Genomic DNA, 13,618 nt, shown 5'->3' with positions numbered 1-13,618 from the left:
TCCCCCACTAACTCTCTCTCCCCTTTTCCTCTTCTCTCAGGACAACAAACGAGGCGTCTTCATCTATGTAAAGCTTCAAGTGGAGAGCAACTGGGGCCATCCTGACTACTCCTGCCTGTATGACTTCAGGGTCCACGGAAAACTGGCAGACAACTGAAGACGACAACGAAAAAAATGTTGTTGTGTCATCGTTTATTTAAAATCCTTAAGTGCAACTAAGTGAATTGTACAAAAGATTGTCCATATTTCAAGGCCAAGGTCACCACATTCAAGTACCTGTTGGTGTCCATTATGTAGATTATGTAAATATTGAACTCATTGAACTAGACACCAATCCAAACAACACCAGATTCAGGGAATATAAAACCGATTATATTTAAAATCTAACAACAAGCCAAGTTCAAGTCAGGGTTTCCAGAACTGTGGTTAATTTAAATAATGCATGTGATTTGATTTCAGGGCTCATGCTTTTCATTGAAAATGAAGTCAACAGAGGCTTTGGTTCCAGTGGTTTACACATCAAACCATAACACATGCTGTCTGTGTAATATGCTCAGTTTAAAAATATAGTGAGTGTATAGTGTTTAGTATTTTTCTTTGCGTTTTTTCACTTTTTATGAAGACAATCACCCTAACTGAGGCCACATTTTTCATACATAAAAAACAGAAAAAAACAAATACTGGTCAAGCACAAGTAAAACGTGCAATGCGTCTTAAAATCTTGAAAGTGAAAGCATTAATCTGGCTGCTGGGTGAAAACAAGACGCTGAAGAGGACTGCAGGACTGCTCTCCATCTCCTACAGCGCTGACGATGAATCAAAAACAATGAAATCTTTCACTTTCACTGGAGTGTTTTGGGGCTTTACAGTTTATGGTGTCTCAGCTCACATTTTGAAAGAAAAACTACCATATCTTACTGTGAATGACTTTAAATGAAAAATGTTTTACAGGTAGGTATAATTCTCATGTCAAGGTGTATATGTTTTACATTGAGAGGTGGAGCTAGTGCCAAAGCTCTGTCCAGATTAATGGAAGTTGATTTGAAACTTTCTGCTTTTACAAGACTTTATCTATTTTCTATTTTTCAGAATATACATGAGGTGCACACACATGAAAATGTTATAAACTCTTAGACTCTTGTAGAAAATAATGAATTAAGATTACAATAAATTCAATGTAATTCAAATTAAAGTAATTCTGATTCTTTTCTGTAGGTTTTTTAACAACCAAAGTCATGAGCTCTGTGCTAAACATAAGTTCACTATCAGTATTAATAATGTGGCTTGATCCTTGTGACTTAGCTAAATCCTCCCAACAACAAAAAAAGCCTGTAAAATTACAATGTGGCATATTTAAACAAAATCAACAAATTTATCATTGTCCTTCAGTCCTTAATTGATGCATTGTCACAGGTTAGATTATCAAAATTTAAAAAATAACAGCTTCATTCCCTGAGGAATTATGTTAGCATAAGTGACTATAAGAATGCCGTTGCCTCACGTTATGATTCCCTCAATATAACAACAATATAACAAAGTGCAACACAAACAATGTTAACATATCAACTATCAAGGGTTATACTAATAACATATGAAGGCACTTGGGCAATATTTACCCACCTGAAACAATAAAGGAAACAAACGAAAATGTTGCTGGTCTTCAGTGGCTTTACTGACAGTCTGAGATGATGCAGGATAAAGGTCTTTTTTAGATCTGATGCCATAGTATTGAATTGAAATAAAATAAAATGACACAAAGATCAGCTGATATACAGGGGTATGTTTTGTCTTTTGGCTCTTTCATGTCTGAGGCTCAAAAATGTAATACTTCTGATCTGTAGCAACTAAGTTTCATGTAATACTATAATATTCAAGAAGAACCTGGATCCACCTCAGGATGCTACAAGATTAACCACTGATTTCCTATAGGGAGACCATGTACAGGTAAGCTGGACTGTATATGTGCATATTTGTGTGTGTCACTGTCATGCTGCATACATATATATATATATATATGTGTGTGTGTGTGTGTGTGTGTGTGTGTGTGTGTGTGTGTGTGTGTGTGTGTGTGTGTGTATGTGCTTAACAAAGACACCTGTCTTCAAAGCTCTCACAATTTTCTCAAACAAGGCTAAGACGCATCACTATTCTCAGCCCAGAAGAAGAGAGACTTCCAGGCACAGGAATGACAACAGCAGCTTTGTCCTCATCATACTGTGTTTTGATAAGTGATCTCTCCTTCCATAAATTAAATCTAGTCTCCATCCATTAAGGTTAACACACTTGATTCTTAGGCTGAGCAGCAACTTTCTGCATCCCTCCCTTGTGCACCTAAAACCACAATCAGAGTCCAAAGATATTCTCATCTATATGTGAAACACACACTGATGTAGGCATGCCAACATCCCACAGCTGCCAACACACAACATTCAGTTAAGCTCTTCACACTGCGTGATGCAAAAGGAAGAACATCTGAAAAACCACAGGCATCAGTTCACCACTGTTTTTTTTAAATCCAGTGGAGTGACTGAGAGAGAATACTAAATGTTTTTTTCACATCAATAGTCAGATGATGTAAAATTTAAAAGTACTACAAAGATCTCAAAATAAGGATTTTTGATGAGGATGATAGAGGAAATAGACCCCCTGTGGCTCAGGCTCTGTGGTAAAATTCACACACATTCACTATGTCTGTATCTAATATGTTTATACAGCCTAATATGTGGTGTGACATGCCACTGAATATGAACACAATTTTTCATTTTACAAACTGCCAGGATGACAGTAAGAACAACTCCTGGGGGGATGACTTTGATGTGGAGTTGGGGAAAAGAAGTTTGACATTTCGTTCTCCTGAAGAGAAACCAGCAGACGATAACCGGAAACACACGGTCTGATCTCGACTGCTTGAACACTGTGGATGAGACGGAGGAAGGAAACTACTTAAAATGTGATCCTCCACCTGACCACACTGTTGCATTATAGAGGTAATAGTAGGATATCATCCATACAAAGTTCTTCAGTGAAAAGCTGAAATAAAACCTGCATAAACTGTATTTATTTGCATGAATTGTGCAGAATACAATGCCACTGTTTTGAGACACATTGTCTTGAAGGACATCTGGAAGAGATTTTTGTTGAAATGTATACAAATGCATGAACATATGTATTGTATTCTCCACACAACATATGGGGCATTGCAGAAGCTGTTTTGTTAGGTGGCTGACTACACCACTTCTCACTGCAAGTGTGAAACAGAACGAAAGACTGAATTCTGTTTTCTGAACATTTACAGTGGGAATTAAACCACTGGAGAATAGTGGGAAACAAATCAAGTCTGATAGATTATGTGAAAACTTGGTATGTTATGTATAAGATGGGAACTTTGATCTGAGATGCTGCTGATAATGTGATAAATGACAGAACAGTGTGTGTCCTAGATTTAAAAAGTAGACAGGGTGTGTTGGCAGAGGATTGCCATGCTATGGTACAAATGGTTGCCGATGAATATGCAGATCTAAAATACACTCATTTCAAATGATCATTTTCCTTTGAAGGATAATAAATCCCACGAGGATGATGTGGTTTGTTTTTGTGCTTTTGGTGCAGCTCTGTCTGTTTTGATGTTGAACAGAAAACATGTCAATATTAACAATGTGATGCATTTTCTAGCAGAATCACTAATTAGTGAAAAACAAAGTGCACGTTTTGATTTCTTGAAATGTCTTTTCCTGTAAACTATTTGTCAGACTGTTTCCTGTGATAAAAGACAGTTAATGATGTGTTTTAGAAACAAAATCCCTAAATACTGACAGTGAGTGTTCATTTTTATGACAAAGATAGTATACAGGAGGATATGGGGCCACACAAAAGCTGAAACAGGCGTTGTTTGAAAATACATTTTTTCTTTTAGCACATTATGACAGAAAAACAGGATGTTTGCACCCTTTATAAAATAGCATCTATACCTTTTAAGAGAAATAGGGTTTTAGGCAGATTTAGTGGACTGTCAGCTCACTCTTCAGAAAACTGGGGAATTAATTATTATATTGACTTGTTTTAAAAACATGCATGGTTCAGTGCTTGAAAAACAAAAGCACAAAACACATCATTGCAGCATTTTAAGACATTTTAAACGAAGGCAGAATCCCCAATAAATTACAACTAGACCAACACGGGGTTAATGTATTAAACATAAAAGAGTATTCACAACACAAAGCATTTAACTGAGCATTTAAACAGAACTGTGGAGGTACTTATTCAGGAACAATTCTTAGGCGGATTTTTTGCAAAATTTAGTAAGCACCAGTAATTGGAGTTGTAATTCTGTACAAAACAAGAGTGAAAGGATTGATTACTTTTAATTATAAAGTTGATTTAGTGAGAATTTAAAAATTGTTCCACTAAAAAATGGAACTTGTGCTTCAAAGACCGCCTGTCTGCAGGTTAACAGACTACAATGAGGAAATATTACAAGGACATTTTTACAAACCACAATTAAACAAAAGTTATTGTGGATAAAAAATAAATCTTTAAAAAGAGAAAAGATTTATCCAGGAAGAAAAGACAAGCATGTACTGAGGTGTTTCTTTCCAGATATGGATGGGGAAGGATTCTTTGCTATACTGCCCAGCAATTCTTCAACATTTTACCCTAACAACACAACAACTAATTTTAGAACAAAGTGGGCTGAAGCCTTACACTTTAAAAGACCTCATGAAGTGGGTGTAACAGAAATTCAATAACCAAAGATGCAATATTTGATGTGTTTGACAAGAAAACAAAAAGAAGGCACATCTAACTTTGAAACTTCACAGTTCTACACAACCATGTGTCAGATCACGACAGAGATAGACAAATGTCTTTCTATGACCGAGATGGGTCACATCAAGCTACAGTAAGATCCTGTCAGATTAGTATATATCACAGGGCTGAGCATTCACACAATCACAAGGACTTACAACAGGCCACACTACCTGAGGATCTGTAAAACAGCATTAAGATATCGCTCAAGTCAAACAGAATCAACATAATCCTTTTACATGTGTGAAAGTACTAAATGGAGCACAGTCCTCCACCCAACTAACAGTCAGTTTCAGCACAGATGGAGTAGAGAAGTGTGTACAATAGTTCCCCTGCTCCAGCTGTTTCCATTTCTTAACTGGGCTGGACATCAGCCTGATATCTGCAGACAGCTAGCTAGCATTAGCCACTGTAACCGGCAGGCAGGGACAGACTGAACAAGTAGAATCTCCAATTCAACAAATCTGCACTAATCAGATTCATTCATTCAAACTGCTGGGAGTTTTTAATAAGCCAAGTTTCACAATTTGATTCAAAATCAAGCCTTATATCTAAAGCGCCATTGTTTGCCCTAAATAGACTCTTGTCAAGCACCATCTGTTAGAGCTGCCTGTATCTCTACAGTAATATGTTACTTATGACCCACTGAATCGCTGGGACATCCTTGCCATCATTGCTTTTAATCACCAGTGACAAGGGTAGGACGGTCTGCAGAAATGAAGAGTTGAAATGACAGTGACCGCAAACCTAGGTCATACTGCAGAACAAGAACATTAAATGATGTAAAAAGGGCAATGAAAAGGAAAGGTTGAAGAGGCAAAGGTGGAGAAAGAGAATAAGGAATAAAGGCTAAGGTAAGAAGTAAGCTAGGGGAAAAAGGCCAAGCTTAGAGATGAGCAAAACAAGGAACAGAAGAGGGAAGGAAGAACATTACAGAGTGAGAAATGAATGCAGGGGAAGGAAGCCACAGAAGCTGGCAGCCTGGTCTAATTGAAACTGAGAGAAACATGACATGTTATTTTCATATGAGCTCAACAGACTGTGTTTTGTTATGAACTGTGAACACCTACTGCTGTCTCACCCAGCTTTCACACTGTGACAACTCTGTCATGAGGCTCTGTTCTGGCTGCTTCTTGACGGCGAGGAGGCTGCGTTGCATCTATTTAGGTTATGTGAGCACAGCAGGAAAATCCCATTTGTTTTTCAGATGTGGGTATTTTGGGCTTACTGTCCACACTGCAGTGTGAAAAGTGACCAAATCACATTAGGCTGGCATAACAACCAACATGATAGTTATGTGTTTAATGTGCTCCCAGAGTGCAGCGGGCAGCAGCAGGATAACCAGGGTTTTGTGTTGATTTGTAGGTATTGTGCAGCCAACAAACAGTATGTTAGGCACTGCCAGCTCCTGAGGAGGCTGCACAGGATGCACATTATGTTGTTTGGGACATTTTGTATGCCAAAATATCAGATTTGCATAGTCTATGTGTGAACAATAACTATAAGTCTTGTTTGCAGAGCTTAATTCAGGGCCAAAAAAACACTGTGTTTCTGACCATTGTACAAATTTAAGTCCAATATTAACTCTAATATTAGCTCTGTATTTGGTCTTTATGAACTCCTTGGGGAAATATCTGACTCTAGCTAAATGCTCAACTATTCACCACCTAACTTTGCATGTTTTGTCTGTTTGCTGTTTGGTGAAGGACAGGTAGGGTTTAGGGTTTAGGAGCTGAGGGGGACTGCAGAGTCAGGTGAATCAGGTTCTGTGTGGGCTCACCACTACAAGAGACCTCTTTCACATTTCCACATTAGTTATAGCACCATTGACGTGAAGGTTCAACAGGAACAAAAACTGTCTGTTATTTAAAAACAGTTTACATTGGTACTCTTTCAGCTTTTTAACATATGAAATTCAAACAAAAGGAAAAAAATCACATACTGCAGTTAAGATATGTCAAGGGGAACATGGGGGTCAACAATACTGCCAGTCAAAAGGTTAAAGGGATCATGAATAATGCTGTAGTTATATTAATGAACACCATACAGCCTGTTTTGGTAGGGGTGAGTGTGGAGCTCTGGAAACACGATGTGACAAAACAAACAGCGTTGCAGCAGTCATACCAGTCTGTCAGGCTGGGATGTAATTCTCACTCTCTGCGCTTATACGTTATCAGAAGTGTAATTGAAACAGAAACCTGCAGTTGGAAAAAAAAAATTCTGATGTGGCTGTTGATGAAGTTGAGCCGTGACCAACATTTCCGGGGGGACAGGCTTGTAAACATATAATCTGAGTTTCTCTGGTTGCTGTAAGAAATGATTGGATTTCTCAGATTGTTTATCATGTTGCTGCAGTAAAGAGGGAGTTACAAGTTTAATAAAATGACCAGAGCTACTCAGAAGAAAGTCATCTTATAAGAAACAGACCTATACTGCATGAAGCATGGAGTAATTCTATTAAGTCACATTTAGCCCAGAAGAGATAAACTTGATTAAAATAAAATTCAAGCAGTGGTGGACAGAAACAATAAGGGAACCAAAGCCAATGAAAAGCTGCAGTATTGAAAGAAGCAATTATGATTCAAACAGCCTGGGATTTTAAAAGCCTGATGACTCCAAAAAGATACAGGTATAGTCGGTGTGTCAAGACATCTGATGCATCCTTTCAATAACCTTTAGAAAACAACACCATTGAATAAGACGACAGCCCCTTTCACACTGGTCCAAAAATCAGCAAATACTCCCAATAGTCACGACTATTTATCAGCTCCAGTGATGTTAACATGACACCCAGGTGAACACAGTAATTTTTGCCCCTTTTCTGAGCTGTGATGTCTATCTATCTATCTATCTATCTATCTATCTATCTATCTATCTATCTATCTATCTATCTATCTATCACCCAGAAACACTGGTGCTGCAAGAGTGAATGTTTCCCCAAAATAAGTTTTAAAAAAAACCACATAACCACCATTGAAGTGTCTCTCATGGAGACTCCGACACACAGGAGCACCAACCCAGGGACGAGATGCTACAGATCCATTTTAACCACTCTGCAGCTGGCTCTCTGAATCAGCGTCTGTGTGTGTGTGTGTGTGTGTGTGTGTGTGTGTGTCCCCTCCCTGTGCAAACAGAAAGGTAAACTCATCTGGCAGTGTGAAAGGAGTCAATGGCCTTTTTCTTTTTTTTTTATTAGGTCTGGTCATGGGTCCACAGTTCTGTGAGGCTGCACCTGCACAACAGTGCTTACAGCTAAATGCTAACATCAGCCTTCTAACAGTGTTTACCATCTTGCTAGAGTGTGTTAGCATGCAAATATTTGCCTAAGATAATTAAACACAAAGTACAGCTAAGGCTGATGGGAATGTCATTAGTTTTGCAGGTATTTGCTCATAAAGCAAAATATTAGACAAAAAAGTAAATGCACAAAAAGTCAGGATCATCAAAGTTGTTACAAGTCATCCTCACAGTGCTACGATAAAGTCATTTCTCTCTTTGTCAATTCTATATTTGTACATGGGAAATATCTTAAACTAATTACCTAATTGTCAGGATATTTGATTGGAAACTTTATACTCCCCATTAACGCATGATTGCTGTGTGCACGATATCTGGGTCTCCACGAAATTTCCTCTGCACATTCACACTCTAATAGCCACAAGCCCATTTGATTCACAGCCATTGTTATTTCCCTGTAATGTTCCCTCAGGACAAACTTTGCATGTTCAGTCCCACTACGAGGCTGTAAGAATAACAAAACTGTCATTACCTGTATCTCATTTGTTTGGTGCGACACTATTGCATTTGTGAAATCTAATAAACATTTCAATTTCTAGGAGCAACTATCAGGGCTTTGGCCATTTACTGTTAATAGAATCACATCAGCCTGATTTCTCTGTCAAACATCATTATTCAAGAAGAATAAAATCAGCAGTGTACACAATGTTCTTCTAAATATGATTAAATTGGTATAATAATATCTGAATTTGCATAATGCAATCTGATTTGAGCAGCTATCAGCTGCACTTTGTGATTGACCAAGTTTGCAGAACTTTTCTTTGCCAATGTCAGTGATGACTGACAAGTGATTAAGTCTTTTTCATTTTTTTTTACTGGACCAATTTTGTCACTCCCTAAGCAGGTGTCAGACTCGCAGTCGTCTCCCTGAATGTCTGTATTTGTCTAACGTATTCATGAGGTTTTCATGGCCCTCATAATTATACTGTCAGGGTAATAAAGGACCTTTCACTGGGAAAAGTTCAGCAAGGCATAACACATTAACTCTGATAATTAACCTCCTGCAGACAGAGAGAAGCAGGCTAGATGAGGCAGACAGACACAGGATGGGGAAAAGGGGATAAAAAAAAAGAGTGGGAGGCACCGATGTGAAGAGAGGAGGAAGCCAGAGTCAAAGACGGAGAAGGAAATCCAACAGAAGAAGGAAATGTCTGTGTGCTTGTACCTGCTTGTTTGCTCATGTTTGTCTGGGTATATTTGTGTATGACAGAGAAAGAGCATAAGGGAAGAAGGAAATTACATTTCTAACCTCCCACAGTTACTAATTCAAATTCCCAGCTTGCTTCTCTCTGAGTCTCGTATGTTTGATTCATAGTGAGACACAACATGAAAACTAAGCTAAACGACGAAATATGTGTGTGTTTGTGTGTGTCCAGTCTCACCTATCAAAGAGGAGGTGGCTAGCTCTCCAATGTCGTAGCGGCTGGATTTATCTGGCACATTGCCATTGGAAGGATTCTGGCCATCCTGCACAATATGATGAACAAGGAGAAGGAGAATTTATTACAGATATAAGGAGAAAAGCTTTTATTTCCAGCAGTAACTGAGAAAATAGGTTTGTTTTAGTTCAATGACACAGCATTTATGATATTTTCTAAGAGTCTCAGGCCATGAAGAGATTTCTCAACCTCAGAGAAGAGCAGTTCTAAACCTTATAAATCACCCGAAACAGAGTTGTGAGGTTTTGAAAATGGAAAATGGTGATAATGACAATAACAAGCAGCATTTATGGAAATTCTGCAGCACTCACACCCAGTCTGAATGAGCTGCGATAAAAGAAAGATATTTCAAACTCCAACCCATATGGTGTTAACACCCTGGTAGCTGCAGTCAAAAAGGAAAGTGAAACAGCACTTCAAAAAGATTTCTTGTTTTAGTATTGTGGGCCTGAGCGAGAGAATCCTTCAAGCTTTTTCAAAGAAGGTGCAAGTGAAATGGGATTGCTAATAAGTACATGGTTACACATCAGTGCATGGTGTGAGGGTCCAATTCAAACTGATGGAGACCAGTCCACACTGAGTTCTACAGACAGTGTAATTCTGCATGGAAGTCACTTGAGTGTAAAATGACCAAAGTGGGAACACCAAGCGTCCTCTTGGGGAAATTAATGCCATCTCTGTTTTTTACCATCAGCAGACTGCTGCTTCACAGTCAAATGTGTGGTCACTGAAAACACCAAGGACATCTCTTGAATTCCTTAGTCTTTTCATCTTTTTTACCAAACAAAATTTAATCATTCTTTAAAACAGTTGTTATTCAGTATAAATGAATCTGTGAAAGTATTATTAAATTGTCACTGCAAAACATTGTTTGGTAGGTTTAATGTGTATTTTCATTTGTAATGCTATATTAAGTTGCTTGTATTGGAAAATAAAACGTTTCAGACATTGGACGTAAATGTAAACCAAAATAAACTAGGGGTGAAAAAGAGTATCCTCCAGATATTCAAACACGTCCCATTTTAGTAACTTTGTAATAACCTTAAAATGAAATTCTCTATTTTTCAGTGGCTATAGTACTTTGATGTTTGTTTTGCTGACATGCAACTCTACAGTTATAACTACCTGTTAAATACAAAACAATAAGGTTTTGTGTATAAGTAAGTTCAGCTTTTCTGTACTTACAGTCATTTTAAAAGCAGATGTTATACAGCATGGAAAAAAGCTTCTATCTTATTAATCATCTCATTTTAAGCAGGAAATTAAGAAGCAGGAAATTTCACTCCAGATGCCTGTGAGTGTGACGGAAAGAGAGATTAACCGTAAAATGGAGCCACTCTTCCTGCCTACAGCTACACTTATCTCACTGAGTTATAAACATATCATAGGCAGATAATTAGCTAAATTATAAGCTAAATCAGAGCCATGCTGTTTGAGTTAAAAGAATCCCAGATGGTTTTGAAATAACTCAGTAATGTGAGCAATTAAAATCCTTCATTAAACAGTCTGCTAATTTCACTGATATTCAGTCTACAGAATCGTGCCAGCGAATATGTAAAGGGTTGGTCCACCCAAATCGCTGAAAAAATCATATTTCCATACTTACCTCTATGCAACAGAGCTTATTGGCATAAAGAATACAGATGTTTAGGTTTTCTTTTCCCAGATTTTGAGATATCTGTCTCTGAGATTTCTTCCCCTCCCCTAAAACAACTTAGGTGAACAGAATTTTATGTGTGATGCTCATGGCATTGCAATTTTATAATAAAAGAAAACAACTATAACAAGAAACTACACCCCCATTACTCTAATTAATCCACTGCACTCTACTGTTTTTGTAGGGACTATTTTTTGCTACAAAGTAGTTTGTGGTGAATGGACACCATAATAGCTGATAACATACCAGTATCAGGCCCTAACAGACAAGGGGAGCGTTAGGGCTTTCACTCACCTTGACGGTGGATGGCTGACCCTCCTCATTCTGGTCCTGCAGCACTGTCATGGGGAAGTGGAGCTCTGTAAGGGATCACCCACAAACCAAACACTGTTGTTACATGCATGCTCTCTGTGTGTGGGTTTCTATTGTGTGTGTGTGTTTCTAGGCAGGGGTCATGGTCTTTAAAGTCAAAACCCAGTTCTCTCTAATAGCCAGGGGACAAGCGAGGCTCATAAATAACAGGTAAGAGACAAGGAGAGAGACAGAGACAGAGAGAGAGAGAGACAGAGAGAGAGAGAGAGAGAGACTTGAATCCTCATAGTCATTTAGCCAGAGCCTCTTGGTAAATTTAGCTTTGCCCTGACCTACACTCTGCATGTTTGCTTTATAATTGATGCTGATGAGGTTTATATGAATGACAAGAGGAAATGAAGTGAGGGTCAGCGTGATGGAGAATTAACATCATTAGAAAGGTCAGTGGACACACACATACAGACACACACACACACACACACACAAGAATACAAACACACTTGGGGTATCCCCGGAGATGTGTCGTCAAGACAATTGGCTGTCGCTATGGAAACACTACAGCAACAGGAGGCAAGTGATACCCTTCCATTAACTTAAGTCACGGTCGCCAGCACACACCCACACACACACACACACACATATACACACACTGGTGCACAGAGCTGTCTCTGGTCTCTAGCCTCATCATATCTTATTACCATGTCAAGAAACCTTATCTTGATTCCTGAACCAATCCCCTGTCCTTGTGGGGTTAAATCCCACCCTGACACTCACACTCACACACACACACACACACACACACTCACACACACATGTACACATCTCTTATCTTGTCTGGAGCCTCAGAGCTGCCTTCCCTCTTTCTTCCCATCTTGAAAATGCTGCTTCCAATATGTACCTTGTTAAAAGGGACATTTCCTGAACTAAAGCAGACTTTGTCTCACTAAATAATTTGAGACTGTATCACAGATTCAGGCTGAGGATAATGTATGAGAATGCGATGTGATGTTAAATGTCATGTTCTGACAAAATAAGAAGTGGATTGTTGTTTCGAGGCATCACAGAAAGCTGGTAGACCTTAAATCAGCTTTTTTTTATTTTATTGGATCTTTTGTTTTGACAGCACGGATTAGAGAACCTGCTGCTGAGGCTGCTGTCATTTTATCCAGTCAGCTTTTTCAGATGCAACAAACACTACCTTATTTTCATATAAACCGGTGACAGAGAGCAAATATGAGAGAGAAAATTGCTACCCAGTTCACATCCTCAAGTCACGACAAGTTGGAGATGAGCTTCGGATGGAGCTGTCATATCCTAAAGCCACTGTTGTCCTCCACTGATCCTCGCAATCCCCCTCATCAACCTTCAGCCCCCGAGTCTTGTTTGCAGAGCAATCTCCCCCGATTCACTCAAATAAGTTTTCCAATGAATGTTTTCATGGCAGAATTGGTGTTGTGCATCACTGTGACAGTGATGCACAACAACAATTATTTCCGTGCTGGATACACACTTTTGGGATAAAAATGTGACTGAGGTGATTTCACCCTCCATCTCTGCTGTCGACAGACTGTCAGTCAGTCCTGTCTGCATCCAGCTACAGGATGAAATGATCAAACATTCACTGTGATTTTCTTATACACACAGCTATCTCTCAAAAGCATGGTCCAACTTTCCGAAACAGTTCTGCTCCTGGATGGTTTGTTGGCTGCTGTCAACACAACCCAAAGGTTGATCCAACCCTCAAACAGACACACAACAGACGTGGACGCACAAACAGGTGCACTCAGACACTGACCTTTGTGACCTTTGCAGAGGCAGGCACCCATGGTCTCAGGATGGCCGGGCAGTTATCTGTTCACCATGGTGGATTGAAGAAGAGGAGGATGAGCAGCGGGAGGTCGCGAGGAAGAAGGGGAGGAGAAGGAAAGAGTAGAGGCAGCAGTTGTGGCAGAAGTATCAGTCAGCAGAGGAGCAGAGAGGAGTGAGGAACTGAGGGAGGGGAAAAGTAAGAGTGGATGCCAGATGAGCTTTAGGCTGATGCACTGGTTGACTTCACTGTATAGGAGGAGAGAGGTGAGAGAGCGACACAGACAAAGTGTGGGGAGGGGGA

General features: G+C 39.2%; 2 protein-coding genes across 3 annotated transcripts in view; one reads left to right on the top strand and one right to left on the bottom strand.

Annotated features, from left to right (window-relative positions):
- Positions 1-590, top strand: part of LOC139619920 (SUN domain-containing protein 2-like) — a 3,721-nt gene extending 3,131 nt beyond the window's left edge. The window contains exon 9 of the mRNA XM_071474988.1: positions 41-590. Within this exon, the coding sequence (XP_071331089.1) occupies positions 41-157 (117 nt within the window). The 3' untranslated portion in view covers positions 158-590. The remainder of the gene's footprint in view (positions 1-40) is intronic.
- fam131c (family with sequence similarity 131 member C) overlaps positions 1-13,618 on the bottom strand; it is a 22,780-nt gene extending 9,162 nt beyond the window's left edge. For both annotated transcript variants that reach the window (XM_071475338.1, XM_071475337.1), the window contains exons 1-3: positions 13,304-13,618; positions 11,491-11,555; positions 9,483-9,567 (exon numbers count right to left, since the gene is read on the bottom strand). In XM_071475338.1, the coding sequence (XP_071331439.1) occupies positions 9,483-9,567; positions 11,491-11,555; positions 13,304-13,334 (181 nt within the window). In that variant the 5' untranslated portion in view covers positions 13,335-13,618. The remainder of the gene's footprint in view (positions 1-9,482; positions 9,568-11,490; positions 11,556-13,303) is intronic.

The sequence above is a fragment of the Trachinotus anak genome, unplaced genomic scaffold (genome assembly GCF_046630095.1).
Source record: "Trachinotus anak isolate AG129_WGS33_773 ecotype Australia unplaced genomic scaffold, CSIRO_AGI_Tana_v1 ptg000004l, whole genome shotgun sequence".
Taxonomy (NCBI): Eukaryota; Metazoa; Chordata; class Actinopteri; order Carangiformes; family Carangidae; genus Trachinotus; species Trachinotus anak.
The sequence above is the reverse complement of the archived record's forward strand: the minus strand, read 5'-3'. Positions and strand labels throughout refer to the sequence as shown.